General features: G+C 44.7%; 3 protein-coding genes across 3 annotated transcripts in view; 1 reads left to right on the top strand and 2 right to left on the bottom strand.

The window, feature by feature from the left end:
• Nucleotides 1-2,225, top strand: part of il16 (interleukin 16) — a 34,374-nt gene extending 32,149 nt beyond the window's left edge. The window contains exons 21-22 of the mRNA XM_063012916.1: nucleotides 401-529; nucleotides 794-2,225. Of these exons, the coding sequence (XP_062868986.1) occupies nucleotides 401-529; nucleotides 794-963 (299 nt within the window). The 3' untranslated portion in view covers nucleotides 964-2,225. The remainder of the gene's footprint in view (nucleotides 1-400; nucleotides 530-793) is intronic.
• Nucleotides 2,226-6,345: 4,120 nt separating this feature from the next.
• stard5 (StAR related lipid transfer domain containing 5) lies at nucleotides 6,346-10,932 on the bottom strand. The gene is made up of 6 exons (XM_063013315.1): nucleotides 10,838-10,932; nucleotides 9,048-9,097; nucleotides 8,787-8,919; nucleotides 7,975-8,092; nucleotides 7,207-7,300; nucleotides 6,346-6,490 (listed from the first exon to the last, which is right to left on the bottom strand). The coding sequence occupies exons 1-6, from the start codon at nucleotides 10,925-10,927 to the stop codon at nucleotides 6,346-6,348; spliced, it is 630 nt and encodes a 209-aa protein (XP_062869385.1). The 5' UTR covers nucleotides 10,928-10,932.
• Nucleotides 10,933-12,930: 1,998 nt separating this feature from the next.
• LOC134331409 (transmembrane channel-like protein 3) overlaps nucleotides 12,931-23,612 on the bottom strand; it is a 28,173-nt gene continuing 17,491 nt past the window's right edge. The window contains exons 14-23 of the mRNA XM_063012811.1: nucleotides 22,292-22,420; nucleotides 22,057-22,124; nucleotides 20,394-20,522; nucleotides 17,970-18,080; nucleotides 16,992-17,117; nucleotides 16,807-16,885; nucleotides 16,643-16,685; nucleotides 15,654-15,906; nucleotides 15,482-15,553; nucleotides 12,931-13,768 (exon numbers count right to left, since the gene is read on the bottom strand). Of these exons, the coding sequence (XP_062868881.1) occupies nucleotides 12,931-13,768; nucleotides 15,482-15,553; nucleotides 15,654-15,906; nucleotides 16,643-16,685; nucleotides 16,807-16,885; nucleotides 16,992-17,117; nucleotides 17,970-18,080; nucleotides 20,394-20,522; nucleotides 22,057-22,124; nucleotides 22,292-22,420 (1,848 nt within the window). The remainder of the gene's footprint in view (nucleotides 13,769-15,481; nucleotides 15,554-15,653; nucleotides 15,907-16,642; nucleotides 16,686-16,806; nucleotides 16,886-16,991; nucleotides 17,118-17,969; nucleotides 18,081-20,393; nucleotides 20,523-22,056; nucleotides 22,125-22,291; nucleotides 22,421-23,612) is intronic.

Below are 23,612 nucleotides of genomic sequence, written 5' to 3'. Positions count from 1 at the left end.
TTTTGTCATATTTTTCCTACTTTTGTCGTCTTTTTCCATCTTTTGATGTTTCCTGTGTTGTTTCCTTTCTTTTGATGGGTTCTGTGTAATCTTGTCCTTCTTTTGTCGTATTTTTTCTTCTTTGACTGGTTCCGTGTCGCCTTTTCCTTATCTTGATGGGATCTGTATCATCTTCTTCTTCTTTTCAGGGGTTCTGTATTGTCTTTTCATTCTTTTGACAAGTTCTTTGTCATCTTATCCTTCTTCTGGAGGGTTCTGTGATGTCTTTTCCTACTTTTGATGAGTTCTGCGTCATTTTTCCTTCTTTTCTTCATTTGACAGGTTCTCTGTAGTCTTTTCTTTATTATTATCATTTTTTCTGATCTTTTAACGGGTTCTGCATCGTCTGTTGTGTGTTTAGATGAGGAGGGCGGTGACGTCCTGACCCTGGAGTTGGAGAAGTACGCTGGAGGACTGGGATTCGGTCTGGAGGGAGGAAAAGGATCCATCCATGGTGATAAACCGCTGCTCGTCAACAGAATCTACACAGGTACGATGGGGGCGGGATTCGGTGCGTTCTCATTGGTCCAGCACCAAGTCATTCTATTTTTGAGTTTAGATATTTTAGCCAGAACTAGTTTGGGGAAGGTCCTTGTGTCCCACTTTCTAATTATAAGTGGTCAGTGGGGACACTTATGTGGAGTCCTGACCTGAAGTCTAAACAACTTTTGGATGAACTGGAACCCACGTTTGTAGACTTGTGTGTATTTGTGTGTATTTGTGTGTGTAAATGTGTGTGTGTGTGTGTTGCTAGGCAGTACAGCAGAGCAGAAAGGACTACAGGTGGGTGATGAGCTGCTGCAGGTCCAGGGTTCCACACTGCAGGGTCTCTCTCGATTCGAGGCCATGACGGTCCTCAAGAGCCTCCCGGACGGACCGTTCAGCACCACCGTCAGGAGGAGGAGTAGCGACCAACAGAGCTAAATTCCATGGCTTCTCTGTGCCCGTATTAACAGGGTTAGCTTGATCGCACTTAATAAAAAGTACGTGGAACAGTAGCCACCTGTCACCTTGGAAATCCAACGAGCCTGAAAATGTAAATCAGGCCTGTCGTAAATTAGAACGTTCTGGAACAGCAGTGATGTTGTCAACAGTCGAGCAAGCTTACAAGGCCACGTGTGAATTTGGAGCAGAGACTTTCTTTATGCTTATAAGCTTATGGCAACCCGAAGCTCGCTCGGCTGTGGACAGCAGCACCGATGTTCCTGCAGCTTCTAACTCATGACCTCAAGTTTTTTATGGTTCGATTAGCATATGGACAAAAGTATTGGGACACCACCTATCTTCAACTGCTTATCCAATCAGGGTCGCAGGGGGGTGCTGGAGCCTATCCCAGCTTTTCAATGGGCGCAAGGCACACAGTAACACCCTGGACGGGGCGCCAGTCCATTGCAGGGCAGACACACACACACACATTTACTTTTATAGGGCTATTCAGTGTCTCAAATTAACCTGACTGCATGTTTTTGGACTGTGAGAGGAAACCGGAGCTCCCGGAGGAAACCCACGCAGACACGGGGAGAACATGCAAACTCCACACAGAAAGGACCGCTCCGCCTGGGGATCGAACCCAGGACCTTCTCGCTGCGAGGCGACAGTGCTGCCCACCGAGCCACCGTGCCGCCCTAATAAATCAATCATATAAAGGAAATCACATGAGTCCAACTTTGCAGTAACAGTTTAGGGAAGGTCCTTTCCTGTTTCTGCATGATTGTGTCCCTGTGCATTGGTTGACCTCAGCCTCACTCAACAGCTGTGGGATCAACTGAGACACAAATTCCCACAGACGTACTTCAAAGTCTTGTGAGAAGCTTCTTAAAAAAGAGGCGTCGACAAGCTCATGGTCGGGCGTCCAAATACTTTTGTCCATACAGTGTATTATTTTCCATTTTGAGTTTTTGCAGCCCAACCTTCAGACCAGAGCAACAAATGATTTAATTTTCCACGCAGTATTTAACAATTTATTTATTTATTATTTTAGTTTCTTGAAGAGATAAATATGATAGACGATCATTTCAATAAAAAGGAAATTCAGGTTCACAACAAAGCCGAAGGTTTTAATTTTAGTTTTGTACAGAGTGCTTTGCTAATATATATTAAAAAAAAGGAATTAAATTCTTAAAATAATAAAATAAAAGTCTTATTTTATTTCCATTTTTATCCTAATAAAATAACAGATGACAAACCGGTGTTGTTCATCTTTCTTCTTTTAACTCATTCAGCTTGAATTTCAAATTCTAGAAGATTTGAATAAACCTGTTGATTAAAAGTGCTTTTTCTTACTCTTCTATCTCCTTTTTTTGTCCCGTTTGAGTCATTTCCGATTCCCCCGACTGTAACACCTTTGCTGTTTCCTCCTCGTCGCTGCTCCTCATGCAGATGCCTCGACCAGCCAGCAGAGGTCGCTTTGTGGTAACAATCAGAAACTCAGTCGACCTTCGTCCGCCTCAGACACAGCCGATCATTCTGTTACCTGATTTCATTTGTTACTTGATTGATATGGAGTCGCCCCGCCCCCCCCCTCCCCCCCTCCCTTTGTTTTGCAGCACTAACAGTCTCCAGTCTTCTGTGAAGGCTTTCCTTGGAAGGAAAATTTCCAGTCCATTCGTTCAGAACGGCATTCGTTATGCACTTGATGTTCCAATTCATCCCAAACGTGTCAGGTTGAGGTCGGGGCCTTCCCCAAACTGTTGCCACAAAGTCAGAGGTGTCTGCTATTTAAATTCCATGGATTTTTGCTGACTGTAGTCGGTGACTTCTCTGTGCCCATACAAATAGGGCCAGTTTGACCGGAGCCATTATACTGCACTATAAGCATTAGAATTGAGTAGTTAAAAAGGCTCTGAATAGACGACGACAACAAAAACACAGGGAGAACATGTTAAAGATCAAAAAGTTTATTAATCATTGACAGGAATGTGAAGAATACGTGCAAATCTCATCATATAAAGGGATAATTTTAATATAAACAGAACATTAAAGGCATCAGGTCTGATTACACCGATCACAGACAGGACCTGACGCGTTCATTCCACAGAGAGTCACAGACAAATAATCCAAAACAATCAATCTACATGTAAACAGTGGCTCAGTGGCAGTGTTGGGATCTGACCTGGCATCCTTCTGGGCACCAGTTCAGACCGGCAGTGCAGAACTGGGTTCTACCATGAGTAAATGAGCAGTTAGAACCCTCGGTAGACCGTGAGGCTGGGATTAGACCCATCACTCGACTACAGTAATGTGTGTGCATGCAGCTTTAAATAAAGCAGCACTGGCGTGAGTAGCGCCTTCTGTGCGCCTGGAGGATTACAAGTTAGCCACTAGAGGGCGGAGTAGCACCAATCTCCTGATTATCATCAAGAAAAAAAAGAAAAAAAAACCAACCCCAGGCTGTATCCTAACAGCACAATAAACAGAATATAGCAAGTTAGTGCACCACCAATAATGTCATTACCCTTTAGAGTGAAGTACTATGTGGTTTGGGATGCAGCACCTTTTATTTAGGATGCAGTTTTGTCCAAGATTCAGACAAATACAGAAACACGGCAAGGGATTTTTATTATTATTTTTGCAGCTGGAATTTTTTAATATCATTTTTTATTTACTTCTTTTTAATTATTTACTCAATCTAGTCATATCTAATTCCCCGATCGTATTTTCCATTCCTCTACTGCTGCAGATCTCCACTCCTGACCGACCACTTCTTTTCACCTGCACAAGACGGGTTCATATGGAGAGTCACGCACCGATCTCCAGTACCCCCAGTCTCTGTGCAGCGCCCTCGATCAGCCAGCAGAGGTCGTAATTGCAACAGTTTTGAGGAACCCTTACAACCGAGCCAATCACAAGCTGAGATTTAAACACACAGGTTTGAGATGGTCAGCACTGGTGAGCCAGCGTGTTTTACCGCTGATCACTAACATTGTTCATTTTTTATTAACACTTTTAAAACGTTCAGAAACTGTGTTTGGGAAAACAGAAAAGAATCTACATGAAAGGAAAGTAAATACTTTTAAATTGTCCCAAAATAATACGACACTGACGTGGATGTTAGACTTTTAAGACGTGAACATGCATTTAAGGACTGAACACACATCGTCATGCAGTTCAACACAACACTGGTGAAGATACAAGACCAAACACACAACATTTTAACACACACACACACACCGTTCCAGACTAAATATACAGTTAATCCTCTACATACAAACCAAAAGCACTTTCAAAGATGCAAATTCCAGGATCAATGACATTTCAACCAATCCCAGCAATGTTTGCAATTGTGTCTGATCACTGTATGACCTGCAGACTGACTGAAATTTCTCACAGCTTTTGATAATACAAAATAAAATCCCAAAATTCTACATCACCAGTGAGACACAATTTCCAAACACTTTATATAAAAGTAGACGGTTGCAACATCATTGTGGACCACAAAGCTTGATGGAAAATCTATAACATATCTGCCTGACTGATGCTCGAGAGGGATTGACAGTCTGAGGCCCAACAGCTACCCAAACATTGCCAAATTTTGACCCACGAAGAGTTTCCAATCAAACCCAGAATCAATATGTACATTACGGTGCGTGTTTGCTGTTGGAAAAACATTCAAACAACCTTTTTAACCCAAAGTGTGAATGGATCAATGACAGATTTGTTCATTATTAGTTATCAATTCATGATGAAAAGCTCTGAATAAAAGCGACTAATTGTGTTAAATTCATGATCAGATATTCCTCACAAGCCTGAATCCACCTTACAGGATGTGAGCTGCTTTACACGTGTTTCTACTTCATTTGGTCAGCCAAAACAATTCCTTATCACAAAAGGTCCTACTTTCCCACCAATTAATTAAAAAAATAAAAGTATTTCAGAAAGTACCAGAATAGAAAAGTTGCGCCTATACATTTTTGAACTGCGTATTTAAGTCTTTTAATTTGAAAACTTGTTCTTGCGAGAAACCAGTCAGCACTTGAATGTAGCATTAGACTCTGTTTACCGCACGTATATTTAAATCCTGAGGCGATGCTAACGTCCGTTATTAAGGCTGCGTTCACACGGCAGGTAAAAATGATCCAAACAGACCATCCTCGCGAATTAAAAGTCTAATTTATACACGAAATCTTGCCTTGTAAGCGTAAATTTAGATTCGCATGTAGCATCTTTATTAAAACAATCTTGTGAGCCTTTATTATCAGACTTCAGAACGCTAGTGGAATACAATTTCACTCGCCACCAGTAGAAGATTCTAGAGCTAAGATTTCTATCCTGCACCTTCATCCATGATGATTAAACATCTAATATAAAACATCTAAAAGAATCAGAATCAATCGTGCACCCAGTGAGCACAAACACAGAATATAAAGCCCTTCCATAAAACATGGCATAAAAGATGTTCCAATTTAAAAAAGAACTTATTTTTAAGGATGTGAAAACTAGGGTGGTCATTTCCATAACCCCCCAAAAAAGAGGGCATGACAGTGGGTCATCAGGATCGTATCTCCATCACACAAAATTAAAACCTTAATTGTTTAATTGTGATTAAACTAAACGAAGTATAAAATCAGCACATTAATGAAGGTTCTACTCGGCCGACTTGTGACACCAGTACAAAAATCCTGAAATTCATCTATTTTCGTTCTTTTTCAGCTGTTTTACGTTTTGGCGTGTCGACAGTGTGACCGTTATTAAAACTTAGTAATTGATGAGCATTTTAGGGCTGGACGCTCCACAATAAAGTGGTGAACGTCCTCACGGGAAGTGGCGGCTTTAGACCAATGAAGTACAAGTCCACAAATGAATTATGATCGGTTTGCTTCCAAAGGTCTGTCCAGGCATTGCGCTTACATCTTACTGTTATGAACAAAAAACTATTATTTTTCATGCAGATGGAGGTGAATCAGAAATGCACCAGGTTTGATATGATACTGAAGGTAGTTTCAAGCATGCAACAAGTCCCATTATTGCAGAGTTGTCACTGTTGGACTCCTGAGCAAGACCCTTAACCCTTGATTGCTCAAATTGTATATAGTGATAATTGTAAGTCGCTTTGGATAAAAGCGTCTGCTAAATGCAGCAAATGTAAATGTAAACAAACGTCTGGAAAACATAACCATACCTGCATCTTCAGTCTGCTTTCTAATGCAACCTGTTGGCTCGACGTTGCGTGCTAAATTCATGAGTGCTAGTGGACGGACGCCTCTGGCTGCTGGTGCTCACTGGGGAACAAGCAAACTCAATATATGTAAAAACAAAGGAATGTGGAGGAACGTAAAGGCAGACAGAGTTCTAGAGAACGTTCTGGAGCTATTTGAGAGATCTGACGGCTTTGCCGAGGTTGCTGTAGAATTCGGTCATGCTGGAAGGGAAGAAGGAATCGACGACGGAACGTGGAAGCAAACCTCCGAGATCAGTCTGGAAGAAGCTGATCAGCTGAGTCTGATCCGCCTCCCTGTGGAACCCACACAGACCAGAAACAAGTGAAGTTAGCATTCAATTCTATTATCAATCCTTCACTCATTTCAAATAACTGTGGGGTCCAGTGCCATTCGGAAACACTGGTGCAGAACAAGAATGCGCACTGAACTGGGTGCCAATCCATCACAAGGCTTCCCACTTTTACCTGAGGATAGCTTAGAGCAGCCAATACCCCCTCTGCATGTTACAGGGTAGCGGGAAACCAAAATAACCCACATGAATACCCACACAGACCCAGGAAGAACATGCAAAACTGTAGCTGAAACTGTGCCATGGTGCCACTTTTATTTATATATTTGTTCAATTTCGAAAACTGCTTCACACTGGTCAGGGTCCCAGTGTGCCCATTGCCATTTGAAAACACCCCGGGCAAGGTGCCGATCTATCGCAACATAGTACACAGGCACTTAATTACACCTGTGGAGAATTTGAGGCAGTCAATCCACCTTCTGCATGTGTTTTCGGAAGGTGGGAAGAATTTGAAGTGCCTGCATGGAAGAACATACAAAACTCCGAACAGATAAGGCACAAACCCAGTCAGGAATTATGTTGACGCGTGTGGGTAAACATCAGTGGCTCTGCTGCCACCTGCCGGATGCTTCTGGAACTACACCGTCGCTGATGTCAGCGATTCAATCGATCATTATTGCAAAATAAGGATTCAGGAATTGATTTTTCTTCATTTCTTACCCAGGTACAGGTGTGCAGATGCAGCCACATGGATGGTTGAAGCCGCGTACGTAGCCAGGCTGAGGAGGGCAGGAGGGATGGCTCACGTTAGTCGCTACACAAACAAAAAAACACGTTTTACGTTGGACCAGAATGAATGAGAAAGCAGACTGAAATACTGCATCAGAATCAGCACATGGAATTCCAGGAATGGGGTCACCACATTAAGAAGCAATGGCTAATTCAGAACCAGTAGCTCTGGTCGTTCCACCCTTATTCCTTCCAGTTCTCGCAGGTTTGATGGGTCAGGACTCTTTTCTGCGGGTGTTTTACGCTAAGGTTTAGCTCATACCCTGCAGGAGGACCCATAACTTGCTATGACACCAGTTTTGTCAGTTTATTTCCAAAATGTCATGAGAGTAGTCTCATTTCCACAAGGCCACAAGTGCCAAACCGGACAAATCAACCTCAAAACAGCACTGAGCCTCCCAGAAACAAAGAAAGAAACCCTGATGAAGAGACATGGAGAGCTTAAGAAACTTTACTGATGGTAACTGAAAGCAAGTATCGATTCCAAAACCTCAGACCTGTGTTCCCATGTGGTACACCCTCTACCAGCTGCCCGACTGTGCCACCCAATTTCTGATCATATGTAGCTTAAATAGGGCAAATACAGAATCTGCCATCGGGATGCGATGATTCAGATAAATAAGAACCTTGTATGTAACATTAGATTGATGCCCTGTCTCAAAATGTATGACACGCCAGGCCTGGTTATGAAATACACACCGTTCGATGTAATTGTGCCATCCTCGTATTTCTTGACGAGAATGACGTCCACGAAGTCTCGTGGTGAAATCACGCCCATGGCAGCCGAGGGAGTAACAGTCCTGCCGATCAAAACCTCCTGAGAGAGAAACGAGAAGAACGATCATGAGTTAAAGATCTAGAACCTTCAGGAACGTAGAGGAACAGAAGTGGAACCTAACAGGAGGGTCAGTGGTAGATCGAGGCCCCTAAACTTCAGTTCAGATCAGATTTTCTCAGGTTGCTTCAGATAGAAATGCCTTCCTCATCTTTAAGTTCACCTGTTGAGTTCAGGTGTTTCAGCCACGCCCATGTGTATACATTTATTCTATACACTTCAAACTCTCCAGTCACAGTTCTGTTCCAACATGACTGAGCCCCTGGGTACAAAGCGACACCCATAAAGACATGGTTGGATGAATTTGGTGTGTACCAGCTCCAGTATCCTGTACAGAGGCCTTACCTCAATAGAACTGAACACTTTTGGGATGAATTGGAATGCCAATCTCAGGCCAGGTCAACACAAGTGCCAGACTGAAATGCTTTTCTGACTGAATGAGCTCAAATTCTAAAATCTGGGAAAGTCTTTGTAGAAGAGTGGAGACTGTTAAAGGAGGCTCCATATAAACGCCCATGGTTTTGGAAGGGTCGGGTGTAGAGTGAATTTATTCACTTCTACTCACTACGATTCCAAAATGCAGCCTGGTCAGGGTCTCCGTTCGGATACTACAGAGATGAAAATATGCTCAGTATGACTTTGTGAGGTGAGACTTCTCTGTTTGTGAGGAACGTACAGGAGATATCTGCTCCAGGAGCTCAAACTTCTTGATGTTTTTGTCCCATTTGAGACGAAGTCCGTTGGGGTCTGGTTTTAAACACTCCCACACCTTCTGCGGACTCCCTTTGATGATCCCGTCTCCTTTATACCTGAGAAAACGTGAAAGAGTCAGAGCTCAGGGCTTAATGTAACTGGAATATTGAATCGGAAGGGCGCTGGTTCAAGCCCCAACAGAATTAAGTTGTAATCCATGATTGTTAGAATCATCAGTACTTACATATTTCCAGGAAATTCAACTGATGGTCTCCAAGAAACCACGACTTCATTCTACACACAGAGAACATAGTTATAATCCATGCAGGCCACTTTATTAGGAACACCTGTACACCTCTGTACACCTCTGCATTCATGTAATCATCCAATCAGCCAGATGAGCTTCAGTTCATCTTCACGTCAAACATCAAGATGAAGAAAGTGTCATCAGAAGGGGCGTCGTTGTTTGAGTACATCAGAACCTGCTGATCTGTTCGTATTACAACCATAACAGTCTCATGTTGGACACAGAATGATGCGAAAAGCAAAACACATCCAGTGAATGGCAGCCAAACTGGACCAAGCTGACAGGAAGGCATCAGTATCTCCACTTTTTGTGTGAAACTGTGCTGAAAAGCATCTCGGAATCCCCGGCATGTCGAAGTTAGGGGCAGAATGGGCTACAAATAAAGAGAACGGGTTCTATTCCTGTAAGCCAACGACAACATTTTAAGACAACAATGGGCACATTAATCATTAAAGATTTTTTCATAAGGCCTGGGCACATGAATATCGATTTCGGCTACAGCATGCATATGGTGGTGTCAGAATTTGGCAGAACAACTTGAATTTGTGGAACAAACCGGTCACTGTGTCAACAGTTTAAAATGCTGCTGGTAGTGTAATGTCATGGACACCCATCGGATATTTCCACAGCCAAGTATTGCTGCTGAACACGTGCTTCCCTTAGTGGTCACAACTGAACACCTTATAATGGCAACATCCAGCATGATTATGCGACTCATGTCAAGTTCACCGGTCACCAGATCTGAATACAACCGAGGACCGTTGAGATGTGGCTGGACATGAGGTTCACAGCATGAATGTGCATGAACATACACCGATCAGCCATAACATTAAAACCACCTCCTTGTTTCTACACTCACTGTCCATTTTATCAGCTCCACTTACCATATAGAAGCACTTTGTAGTTCTACAATTACTGACTGTAGTCCATCTGTTTTTCTACATGCTTTGTTACCCTCTTTCACCCTGTTCTTCAATGGTCAGGACCCCAGCAGGACCACCACAGAGCAGGTATTATTTAGGTGGTGGATGATTCTCAGCACTGCAGTGACACTGACATGGTGGTGGTGTGTTATTGTGTGTTGTGCTGGTATGAGTGGATCAGACACAGCAGCGCTGCTGGAGTTTTTAAACACCTCACGGTCACTGCTGGACTGAGAAAAGTCCACCAACCAAAAATATCTAGCCAACAGCGCCCCGTGGGCAGCGTCCTGTGACCACTGATGAAGGTCTAGAAGATGAGCGACTCAAACAGCAGCAATAGATGAGCGATCGTCTCTGACTTTACATCTACAAGGTGGACCGACTAGGTAGGAGTGTCTAATAGAGTGGACAGTGAGTGGACACGGTGTTTAAAAACTCCAGCAGCGCTGCTGTGTCTGATCCACTCATACCAGCATAACACACACTAACACACCACCACCATGTCAGTGTCACTGCAGTGCTGAGAATCATCCACCACCTAAATAATACCTGCTCTGTGGGGGTCCTGACCATTGAAGAACAGCATGAAAGGGGGGGTAACAAAGCATGCAGAGAAACAGATGGACTACAGTCAGTAATTGTAGAACTACAAAGTGGAGCTGATAAAATGGACAGTGAGTGTTTTTAGATTATATAACACAGCTGTAAAAGGTTTGATTCATTCTTCTATTATTAATTGATTAATTACTATTAATAGCAGGTAAATATTCCAGTATGATTTCAGCAGAAATGTCCAGTACTGACCGTTTTCTTGCAGGTTTTCCAGCCGGACTCGTCCTTCCTGTAGCTTAGAAGGAGTTCAGCGACAGAATGAGCTTTTTCTTTATAATCCATGATAATAAATAATATAAAACACTAATAATATACAATAATAAACTGGTGTGTATTACAGGGTTAGTGAGCTGTGCTTCCCTGCATTAGGGAGTTATAAATATACATATAAATATGACTGCCAGTCTGCGCTATCAATAAGCACATGAACTGACATTTGCATCAGCTGTAAAAGCAGTAAATAAACTATAAAACATTTATATCTGTAATTAAAATAATAAAACGCGGAATGTTCATTCATTCATTCGCAGCACTGAGCCAGTTTCCGTCTACGTGTAATACGCGCATGCGCACTGACAGCGCCCTGTTAACAGTGTGTACCGAACGATTTATATTATTTACTTTTGCAAATTCGGCAAGTTCGACAAATCACAACAAATCAGAAGCATTAAAACTGATTAAACTAAAAGTATAAAATATCATAAACCCACAAACCCGGGTCAGCTTGTTTACATTACAACTTTTAGTCACTTATGGCCCTTTTCCTCTTCTCAGTACTTAATAGTACAGTTGATCCTACATTTAGTGATTGTATACATTGCCAAGTGACCGGTACTTTAAACCTGTTGAATTAGTCCTCTGTATTAACAACTTCCATTACAAGAGCGCATTTGCAAGTTTAATTTGTTTGCAAGTCGAACAAAGTTGGCCTACACAGTACTGTAGTTAGCCTACGCCATGTAGCGCTGTACACTAGTAAAGTTCTCTATAGACACAGTTTGATCCTTAAACATGACATAAAGTTTATAATAAACACAAATCTGTAATCTTTCCTCAAAGGTCACCGGTTAATCTTTAGCCACACTGTGATTATACAAGCCAAAGTAAAGCAAAAATACATAAAATATTGTGCAATTCTTTATAATTTATAATTATTATTATTATTATTATAATTATTATTATATACAAAGTATTATACATGTACACAAACACAATGGCTGAACAATGTCCTGCATGTTGCTGTATTTACAGATTTGTGTAGAGCAGGGCTTTCAGACCTCAGTCCTGAAGGACCACAGCACAGCAGTTCAATTTCTACCACATTTAACACACAATTCAACTCAGCAAAGCCTCCACGAGCTCATTTCAGTCTGTTAGAAATGAGAAACATGAACGTATGATGGATATGTGTTTCATATCCGAGCAATAATCCTGTATATGTGCAGTTCATACAATAGAAAACTTCAGAGAATAATTATACTAATACTAATATTAATACGAATACTAAGGGGTGCTCAGGTGAGGCAGCGTTATATCACGTTAGCCCACCACCTATAAGAGCCGGGTTCTAATCTAAGCGGTGCTATCGGCCAGCCGGGCATCTACAATGACATAATTGTCTATGTTTCTGATGGCCGATGCCCTGCGATGGATTAGCATTCTTTCAGGGGTGTGTTGCTGCATTGAGCCCAGTGATTAGGGGGAAACCAGACCCACTGCCATGAAATGATTAATCTGCTTCATTTCTCTAAACATAGCGACATTATTGGAATCAAATAATTTACTTGACATTAATTTTATAAACGTGTTAATAATGGGCGTGGCTACAACATTTGAACTCTATCATCAGGTCAGATGTCCACATATTTTTGGCCATATACTTTATTTACAATATATAAGACACCTCATCATGAACTTTTTAGAAATTCCCACAAGAACCCACATAAGATCAGGCACTGATGTTAAAAGAGAAGGTCTGTCTTGCAATCAAAGTTCCAATTCATCCTAAAGTGTGGTCGCGGTCAAAGCTCTGAGCAAAAACATCCAGTGAGCATCAGTTCTGTGTGTGCCTTAAATAGTCAGATAGGTTTGTGCTAGCGGGAATGCCTAAACAAACTGGAGAAGACATTTTGACCCACCGTCTGCATGTAGGTCTTCTTTGTTTGTAGCCTGTCTGCTAGTATTGAAGTCGTGCTTTTATTAGTTACTTTATTATTAGTTATATGCTTGGAAATATTCGTTTCGCAGTTGCTAGCAGGCGTCTCATGTTCCATTTGAATGCACCATCAAACTTTTGAGCACACCAGATCTTTTGCTGCAGGAGCGTTTAGTTCCACGTTGGTTTTGGACTTCTTTTTGCCGGCTTTGGTGCTGGGTTTCAGGTATTTCTCTTTGTTATGAATAACCTGGATGTACTGATCGGTGCTGCTGTTCTGCTGGTCGCTGCTGGACTCCAGTGACGCTGAATCGGATTCGGTCAGCGACGGTTCCCCTTTACGCTTGCTCTTAGGCTTGACCTGAGGTTCTCCGTGCCTTTGTGGAGACTCCGTGGCCTTGAGGTTCGTTCTGGAACGGCTGTGAGACCCTGCCTCCTCCCAGGCTCTGTAATCCTCATCTCCCTCGTTGTAGATCCTTCTCGCCAGGCGGCTATCGACAGTGTCACCGATGTAAAAGCGCGCTGGCTGATGGAGATCGGAGAGCGACCTCGGGCGGTGCGAGTGCCCCAAAGACCCTCTCCTCCCTCCCTCGTTGGCCTCCTCTTCCTCCTCCTCTTCGCTCAGGTGGGGCTGTTGGGTACGTGGAATGTAGCACTTCACGCTGCGCGGGTAGAGCTCTACGATCTCGGTCGGCTCGTCGATCAGGCGGTAGTGTCTGGGTACGCGCGAGGTGGAGCGCATCTGCTTCTTGCGACGTTCGTGCTCGTTCAGGATGACGTAGCGGGTAGTGTGTGCCCGTCGACCCACGTAGCTCTGGGCAGTGATGATGCCAGGGTCAGGATGCACCGGTCTGAGACCTTTTCTGAACACTGGCTCCGAGTGGATGCTCTCAGAGAAGCGGACCGACGGACCAGGGTTGTAGGCCATGTGGTTGTAGGACTTGGAGCGGGTTGAATAAGCTGGATGTCTGGGGAAGCGGACAGATCTTGGTTAAAATTCAGATAGAATAAATAACCTTAGTACATTTTGTTCAGCACTTCAGTTCTGGAACTCTTGTCCTTTCAGAACTTCTCGTTTTTAAGACTTGATGATGATGACGATTAATCTGAATCTCATTCTATTATGGTGCAAAGCATTTTAGCATGATGTTACTTCATATGAAATTCCACTCTAAACTTAAATGCAACATATGCACAGCCGAGGTTCACATGGGGGTCGCAGCTTGGAATTTCAACGTGCATGATTAATCTGATGGTGTAGGAACTTCTAGGACGTCATTCATCTTTGTGGCGTGGCCTTCTGATTCATCACGAGTGGAACAACAGCTGGTTCCCACATTTCACGTGAACATTGCAGCATCAAAAGCAGACACATTCCTGCATGACGCCATTGGAAATGTGACAATGCAAATAAAGCTTGCTTTACTGTGGACAGTATCTGCCAGTTCATGACAGGCCTGTGTTTTGATGATTTCAGACACACTTTTCTTACTGACCTTGGCAATGAGGCTACTGTTCAAACGAATAGACTATCCTTATTTACATGGGCACAAAAAGTCACCAATCACAACCATAATCACTCTAGGAGGAATCAGGAAGCCAGGACACAAAGTTCAACGTCATTGTAGAACTATACACCACCACATGACTGACATGAGCTGCTGTCTATATATTTTTGACCCAGCTCTCTAGGCTCAGTTTGAGTCGGAAATATTTTCTAATTCTGTGACACGTGGGTTTCCTCCCACAGTCCAAAAACATGCAGTCAGGATAATTGGAGACACTGAATTGCCCTATAAGTGAATGAGTGTGTATGAGTGAGTGAGTGAGAGTGTGTGTGTGTGTGTGTGTGTGTGTGTGTGTGTGTCTGCCCTGCGATGGACTGGTGCCCCATCCAGGGTGTTATTGTGTGCCTTGTGCCCATTGAAAAGCTGGGATAGGCTTCCCCCCTCCGCGACCCTGACTGGATAAGCGGTTAAGAAAGTGAGTAAGTGTTTTTGGACACCTCATGATTGCGAGCTGCTATTAATGTCGGATGTGCAGTTCTTCAACTCTACCGACAGATGGAGCCAAAGCAGCGATTTACCATCAAAACACGCTCGATAAGCTTTTGTAAGCGTGACTTTTCAGTCAAAATTCGATTGATTTTGCTCAAAAATCACTAATTAAAACGTCCAGCGTCTAATCTATAGTGCACTACATGGCCATAAATATATGGACACTTAAACATGAGCTTGTAGGACATTCCATTCCAAAACCACGTGCTTTTTAGTAAAATCACCTTCCGCCGTTTGCAGCTACTATCTAACAGCATCTATTCTCAATAGTAAGACTTTCCACAAGGTTTTGGACAATTTTGAGGTCTGAGGTTAGAAAGTGACGCTGGATGGCAAGGCCTGACTCTAAAGTGGCATTCCAATTCATCACAGATCTGTCCATTTGAGTCAGGGGTCTGTGCAGGTCGCTGGAGTTTCTCCAAAGCTACTTAAACTAATCAAACCGGGTCTGTCTGTATCTCGCTTTGTGTGAGTAGTGCTAATTAAGCAAAAAAGGACCTTCCCCAAACTGTTGCCACCAATTAGAAAGCACATCATTTATTTTATAGAATGAATTCTACACACTTCTTGGCATCATTCTGCCCACTGATGAACATTTTAGGGACCTTTAATAGAAAGCCAAACCTGACTGGGATGTACTCCGCCCTGCGACTCTCCCTCTGCGGTACGACCGGACTGCCGTATAACCTGTAAGCACTGCACAAGCAGAAATGGAAGCAGGTGGAGCAGGGGATTATGGGAAATGAAAAGCAATGTACTGAGAGCTGAGGATTCGATAAGGATCGTTAGGTCCCACCTGGCGGGTTTGGGTCTGACGAGGACGGAGGGGCTCCTGTCCTCGGGCCGAGGGGCCGACTGGGCGATGGTGCGGATGCTGTTGCCACGGTGACCGGGGGACACGAAGTTAGTGACGATGCCGTTGCGGCGCGGCGGAGACGTAGAGCGGGCCGGGGACTCCATGCTTGTGATGTCACTCTCCTGTGCGGGTTTGGGATCGCCGCCCTCCGGTGGCTGGAGCCCCCTGGTGGCTGCAAGTGGAAATAAATGGAAATAAACAAGCACATCGTCTATAGCCAACACATTCGAACATGGCATTTTTATGCAAGTTTTACATCCTACAAGTTATTTTGCAGACGCAATATTAAAATTATTATATAAAAGATTAGAAACAATACCATGATGAGCCAAAACATTAGGACCACCTGCCTAAAACAGCTCTAAACCACCAGGACCTGGACTCCACAAGCCATGTGAAGGAATCCTGCGGTATCTGGTACCAGGACGTTACCAGCAGCTCCTTTAACCTCTAAATGTTGTAAATCCTGGTGCATCTCCTCCGTGGGTGCCAAATGATCCCCTCGTGCCTGGGCGTCCACAAGATCTTCGTGAACGTTTTATTTATGCTAGATGAGACCCAGACAACTGCCTTTCATTGCTCCAATGTCCAGTTCTGATGCCTTCTGGGCCACATTTTAGGTGCTTTTGACGATGGACATGAGTTAGTCTACTGTCTGGATTCTCTGAATCTTTTAATAATATTATGAACTGATAGATGAAAGATGGTACAATCCCGAGTTTGAAACGTACATTTACAAACCAATAAAATGAATTAATAATAAGCATTATTTATTTTGCACTGGCATCCTTACCCAAAACCATGTGCTTTATAGTAAAACTGCCTTCCACCCTTTGCAGCTACTATGGCACTGTACCCTCTGTCCCATCTTTTTTGGAACTGAGTTTGTAAATTTAGGGTGGTATGTAGAGAATAGTTTGCATGTTTACCTGCAGCCAGCTGAAAGACTTTCTTTTTGTCATCTGTTCGTTCCTGCACCAAAACAAACAAAATAAATAAATAAATAATAAATAAATAATAATAAGTGTCATTTCTGCAGCTCTTGCAGCTGGTGAGAACTTTATCGCTGATTTATGGTGCAGATGAGACTCACGGTCTGCAGCTGCATCCTCAGCATGTTGTTGGTGAACTTGAGGGACCTGGCGATGGACTGCAGGTAGTAGATCAGCATGCTGAGAACGAGACCACAGCGAGGAACCGCGGTGAGACGAGCAGAGACAAAGTTCTCCTACAAACAAACTGAGTTCTCGGAGCTCAGTGAAGATCAGCGGTACTCACAAGAGGAGCAGGAGGGCCGGCAGCACCACCACAGGACTGGTGACGTAACCCATCACCCTGCTGAACCAGGCGGGGAAGTCGTTCTCGATCGTCTCTGAGATGATGTCGTAGATCTTCTCCTGACCGCTGCAGAATCTTTCAGCGTTTATTTTTTACATTTACAACTCATGACTTCTCTGTGCCCGTATAAACAACATGCAACAGTGGAAAACCTGAGGCCGTGACTTGTCGTGTGCAGCCAGACCAGCCCTTTATATGGGCACAGAGAAGTTCAAAGCTAAAGCTATTGGTCTGGTAGCTATACGTACACACGTCGTGTCTCTAACCGTCCACCTGCGCTCAGCGCTAACGGGGTTCCCGTTCCTAATAAAGAGGATTTAAAAATCACAACAACACTGCTGTACCTGCTACACTCATACATACACAGAACAGCATGCAGTACCACGCTGAGAATGAGATGATCCACCAGCAAATCACATCTGGTCAGTTGGGGTCCTATGGGATGGATGGGGGTCCAACAGATCAGTTACAGTCAGTAATTGTATACCCACAGAGTTCATCTGCATGGTAGCTTTAAAATATAAAATAATCTATATATTATTTACGTACTAGTTAGGTGTTCCTAATAAAGTGCTCATATGTTCTATATAGATCTGTCTCTAAGGTGTCCGACCATCTGGTAGCAGATCTGAGATTGGATCTCAAGACCTGGAGATCTCAGCACTGGTCAGCACTACGCCACTCTAGCACCCTAGATTGTTTAAATGTTAGGGAGCAACCACAAAACGTGCAGAAGGTGGATTGGCGGCTTCATACTGGCCTTAAGTGTGAGTGAGACCTGTTCTGTGAGATGTTCTCCTGATAAGGATCTCTGTGGGCGTCAGGTTGAAGATGAAGTGGCCCTGACGCCCACCCCCCAACACACACACACACACACACACACACACAGATTGATGTTTATTGGACGGTTTCATTTACCTAAAAGGTCCGCAGTGCTGAGACGGGCGGTACCGCACGATGGCGAAGATGGTGGGCAGCATGCAGAGGAAGAGCATGAAGAGCAGCATGGCCAGGTAGAAATTATTCGATCTGAAAATAACACACAACAAACCTTTATTATACACCGATCAGGCATAACATTAAAACCACCTCCTTGTTTTTACACTCACTGTCCATTTTATCAGCTCCACTTACCATATAGGAGCACTTTGTAGTTCTACAATTACTGACTGTAGTCCATCTGTTTCTCTACATGCTTTGTTACCCCCTTTCACCCTGTTCTTCAATGGTCAGGACCCCCACAGAGCAGGTATTATTTAGGTGGTGGATGATTCTCAGCACTGCAGTGACACTGACATGTTGGTGGTGTGTTAGTGTGTGTTGTGCTGGTATGAGTGGATCAGACACAGCAGCGCTGCTGGAGTTTTTAAACACCGTGTCCACTGTCCACTCTATTAGACACTCCTACCTAGTCATTCCACCTTGTAGATGTAAAGTCAGAGACGGTCGCTCATCTATTGCTGCTGTTTGAGTCGCTCATCTTCTAGACCTTCATCAGTGGTCACAGGACGCTGCCCACGGGGCGCTGTTGGCTGGATATTTTGTTTGTTGGACGATTTTCAGTCCAGCAGTGACAGTGAGGTGTTTAAAAACTCCAGCAGCACTGCTGTGTCTGATCCACTCTGAGGAGGGTCGTGACTAACACGCCCGCGCTGTCACATGTGCAGTACTGACCTGCACCAGGGTTCATATGGAGATCCGCATCGCGCACAGAGAGTCACGCACGATCTCCATTATCCCCCGTCTCTGTGCAGCACCTCAATCAGCCAGCAGAGGGCAAAACTGCAGCACTTATGAGGAATCCCTACGAGCCTCCCACCCCTGGACGAGCCGATCATTATCTGTAGAGCTGAGATTTGAACTTGCAAGCTTGAGATGTCAGCACTGGTGGGTTAGCATCTTTCCAGAGGCAGTTTAGAACCTGGTAGTGGTGGGTGCAACCAAGGATGCTCTAGCTGGGCAGAAATTTAAGCTCATGGCGTCAACGTGACCCGTTTCGTCGCCCATGTTTACCCACAGAGGGTTCGAGGTCTGGAACCAGCGGTTGGTACCAAACACTCAGGAGAACCGACGTATGAGGTGGATCCAAAATCCTGGATCGTCTCCTGATGATCTGTAATGACGCGGCTCCACGCTCAGCGCTACGTGATTTAGCGTGGAGACGAGCGGCGGGCGGAGGAGACGCCGCTCTCTCCTCACATCTGCGAGCGACCGATAAGCCGCCGCGTCGACACCGGCGGTACATAAATCACGTCCAGAGGAACCGAGAGCCCGGCGGAAACGAGGAGGTTTAAAACGAAATGAAGCGGGAGGCTGAAGCGCTCCGCCGGGACCCGCCGCTCTGTGATCCCGCCGCCGCTGATAAAGTCGCGTTTCACGCCGCGTTAATTTCATTTACTCCCGAGTCCCAGTTCAAATATTTCCAGAGCGGACGCGGTGACTCGGCCACGCCCGGACGGAGATTCGGCGCTCTGAGGATTTACACGCTCGGTAAAAAATGGGACGATCAGCAAAAAACACTCATCAAAAACTCACCAGGCACGGAAAAGTACCTCACAGGGTCAAAAATATGTGGACGCCTGATCAGCAGCTGGTTTCACATTTACATGGACATTTTACAGCATTTAGGACACACTTTTATCCTGCACTGAAAGCAATTCAGGGTTAGGGGCCTCACTCAGGGGCCCACAAAGGGCAACTTGACTGAAGTCCACTATCTGAACAACTGACCTACCGCTGCCCTAAAACCTTTACATTTTTATCCAGAGTCGAATACAATGCAAAGCAAGCAATTGTGGGTTAGGGGCCTCGCTCAGGGGCCCAGCAGAGGCAACTTGGCTACAACCTTCTGAACCAGCAACCTTGTGATTAGGAGTACACTATCTTAATGACTGACCTAAAAAAGTGACTTACAGTTGTTACCAAATACAACGCAAGCAATTGAGGGTTAAGGGCCTCGCTCAGGGGCCCGACAGTCGTAACTTGTCAGTGATGGGGCTTGAACCTGCAAACTTCTGATTACCACTCCAATATCTTAACGACTGACCTACCACTGCTCTAAAACCTTTACATTTTTCTCCAAGCAATGCTAGCAATTATGGGTTAAGGGCCTCGCTCAGGGGCCCAGAAAGGGCAACTTGGTTTCAGTGGGGCTTGAACCTGCAACCTTCTGATTTTTAGTCCACTTTCTTACCACTACCACTGCTCCAAAAACCAGCACCAGAAAACAAAACAGGATTTCTTTCCGATCCTGGAACAGAGACCACTGTTCCACGTACCCAACAGCCCTAGTTATACGGGCACAGAGAAGTCACCAGCTGTAATAACATGAACTCTTCTGACCTGGAGGCCCTGAAGACCTGCTGATGAGGGACGTTACAGGTGAGCACCGCCCAGCTCCGCAGGTACATCAGCCCAATCAGCTTCATCACGTTGAAGGCGGGTAGGCAGGGTGAGAAGAACGCCCCCATCCTGCAGAGAGAGGGAACTACATCAACGTCATTTACCCCCCACAGGAACGCTCTCTCCATCCTGCCGATACTGACGTTGGCCCCGGTCAGGGCTGGTATAATCATATTGTTAAGCTGAAACACACAGGGTACGGTGGCGCCCCCCTGAGGACGCTGGGTCAAACTACACCGACCATACATACAGCAGCAGACACCCAATACTCTGCATGGCCAAAAGTATGTGGACGCCCGTCCTAACTATGGAGTCTAGGTGTTTCGATTACTGTTCCAGCTGTGTGTCAACAGTTTAGGGAAGCAAGCTGGGCCTGACCTCTACAAAGAATGTAGGTATGAAATGAGCTCAGGTTCCCACAGACACACTCCGAAATCTTACACAATGTAACACCGTCCCAGATCTGCTTTTAAAGCTACAAAAATCAGGAAACTTCGTATTAATAAACATGGATTTGACACCAGACCAGTCCAGCAAGTGTCTGCTCAGGTGTCCAAGTACATTATATGGTCAAAAGTATTTGGACGCCCCTTCTAATGATCAAATTCCTGTGTTTCAGGCACAACAATCACTAACAGGTGTAATGTTGAACTGATCACTAGTCCACTATGTTAACAGCTGACCTACTGCTGCCCAAAAAAACTGTATTGTTACCAAACACTATACAATGCAAGCAATTATGGGTTAAGGGCTTCACTCAGGGGCCCGACAGTCATAACTTGGCAGTGGTGGGTCTTGAACCAGCGACCTTCTGATCACTAGTCTACAATCTCAACGACTGACCTACTGCTGCCCTAAAACCTTTACATTATATCCAAAGAGACTTACAACTGTTACTGAATACAATGCATTGCAAGTAATTGAGGGTTAAGGGCCTCGCTCAGGGGCCCGACAGTCATAACTTGGCAGTGATAGGGCTTGAACCTGCAACCTTCTGATCACTAGTCCACTATCTTAACTACTTACGTTTTAACTACTACGTCTTTACTACTACCTACCGCTGCCCTAAAACATTTACATTTTTATCCAGTCAAATACAATGCAAAGGGCCTCGCTCAGGGGCCCAACAGTGCTAACTTGGCTGCAGTGGGGCTTGAACCAGTGACCTTCTGACCACTAGTCCATTATCTTAATGACTGACCTACTTGGAAGTTGGAAGTGTTGGAAGTGTTTCAGCCAAAACAATCACTAACAGGTGTAATGATGACGACAATAAAGAGACTTGAACCTAAAATAGTTAGAAAAAAGGAAATGATGTGCTTCCAACTTTGCAGCAACAGGCTGGGGAGGGCCCTTGAACGGCTTTGGGATGAACCGGAACATCAACTGAGACTTTCCTGGGTCACAAATTGCCACAGACACACTCCAAAGTCCCGTCAGAAGCCTCTCAGAAGAGTGGATCACACAGATGTCCCTCTGTTTTAATACTGATCGTCGTTGAGGCGTGACGTCCGAATACTTTCGGCCGTGCAGCGTAATCGATCAGTAAGGTCCAAGTGAACCATGAAGTGTTTACTGCAGGTCCGGGACGGATGTGACGTACCAGATCATTCCCTGGTTGTAGATGAGGTGCAGAACGTTCTCGGCGATCTTGAATTCACCGTATTCAGGCTGTAAAAGAAAAACAAACACTTTATTGAATTTAATCATTGCCAATTCCCCTACCCCTTAAATTTTACAATTCTGTCAGGGATCGGTGCAGCCGAAACCCCCGAGCTCGATCACTCCGAGGCGTGTCCGCATACTTTTGCTCATGCTGTGGTAGGAACTGCACTCACGAACTTGCTCTCCAGGTCCCAGCAGCAGCAGTCGCTCAGGTATCGAACCACCAGCCCTCGGATGAAATCGATCAGCAGGATGCTCGCCACCGTGAAGATCATGTCGATGATGGAGAGCTTCAGCATTTCCTGTAAACAAAGCCGACAGGAGACGCTAGTCCGGCGTGTCCTCCTCCCCGGGAACTCGACCCCTGTTAAATAACGCCGTGCGGATTTCATCACGGGGGATCGATCCTCGCCGTCCGCTGATGGCTTCATTAGAGAAGTGCCCGCCCCGGCGTTCCGATCCATTTTAGTTCCATTCGGAGGAAACGATTACAGCACAGAGATACGTTTTTATTTCCTTTCCCCCCCTCCTCCCCTCTCCAGAGCATCGCCGAAATATTTACGATTTACGGCTGCTGAGGGGCGAGAGAACAAACTGACACCTCGATGAGGAATCACAAGCTAACAGGGGCCGAATTTGGAAAGGAAAGCGCCAATTTATAAACATAACAAAGGAAAAAATTACGCCAGAGACCACTGTGTATATAAATCCGGCGCTCGTGATGGTGAATAGAAGACAGAACAGGGGCAGTGCAGGAACGAGAGCTCTTAGGGCGCATTCACATGAGAAGTGGCAAAACCGCAAGCCTTGGTGCAAATCTCCACTTTGTTCAGCGCTCGACTTGATCAGTAAACCCTCACCAGTGTGTGAATCTGAGCTGAATCTGCATCAGTGTGGAATAAGCGTCAGATCCAGGGTTACAGCTCCACATGTATCTGTGTTTATCTGGATTCTCCTCCCTGTTTCACTTTTAAACTTGTGTTACAGCTCCAGCTTCTGAGAAATAATGAGAATCAGAATCAGCTTCTCCCAGAGTCTAAAACGCTTCTGGTTGAAAATAAAGCTTAACGTGGTTTAATGTAGTAAAAGAAGGAGACAGGAGCACTAAACTTCTCTTCATTATTACTGCTCATCAGTTCCTCCACTAATCACATTCCTCACTCGCTGTTTTACTACAATAAGTCACGGTAAGTTTTGTTCGTACAGCCTGAGTCGCTTTTACCGCCCCGTATCAAACAGTTCGTCTCATTGTAGGAGCTTTGAAAAGGTCAGCGAACAGAAAACTGCGTCAAAGTTTAATCAGCTATGGCCGCTCAGGTGGCGCAGCAGTAAAAACACATGCTGGAACCAGAGCTGGGATCCTGAATACATCGTATCGAATCTCAGCTCTGCCTGTTGGCTAAGGCTGAACAGCCACATGAACAACGATTGGCCTGTTGTTCAGATATGGGCGGCACTAAGCCGGATGGGGTCTCTTTCTCCCATGACTGGTGC

This window comes from Trichomycterus rosablanca, chromosome 17 (genome assembly GCF_030014385.1).
Source record: "Trichomycterus rosablanca isolate fTriRos1 chromosome 17, fTriRos1.hap1, whole genome shotgun sequence".
Lineage (NCBI taxonomy): Eukaryota > Metazoa > Chordata > Actinopteri > Siluriformes > Trichomycteridae > Trichomycterus > Trichomycterus rosablanca.
This window is presented reverse-complemented; position numbering and strand designations above follow the sequence as displayed.

Bases quoted from the DNA above. Each gene is read 5' to 3' on its own strand.
- stard5 (XM_063013315.1), bottom strand. From the start codon at position 10,927: ATGGATTATAAAGAAAAAGCTCATTCTGTCGCTGAACTCCTTCTAAGC. The intron at 9,098-10,837 runs GTCAGTACTGGA...CTCTGTGTGTAG, and splicing joins GGAAAACCTGCAAGAAAACG to AATGAAGTCGTGGTTTCTTG. The intron at 7,301-7,974 runs GTGTGTATTTCA...TTGTTTGTGTAG, and splicing joins TGGCACAATTACATCGAACG to CGACTAACGTGAGCCATCCC.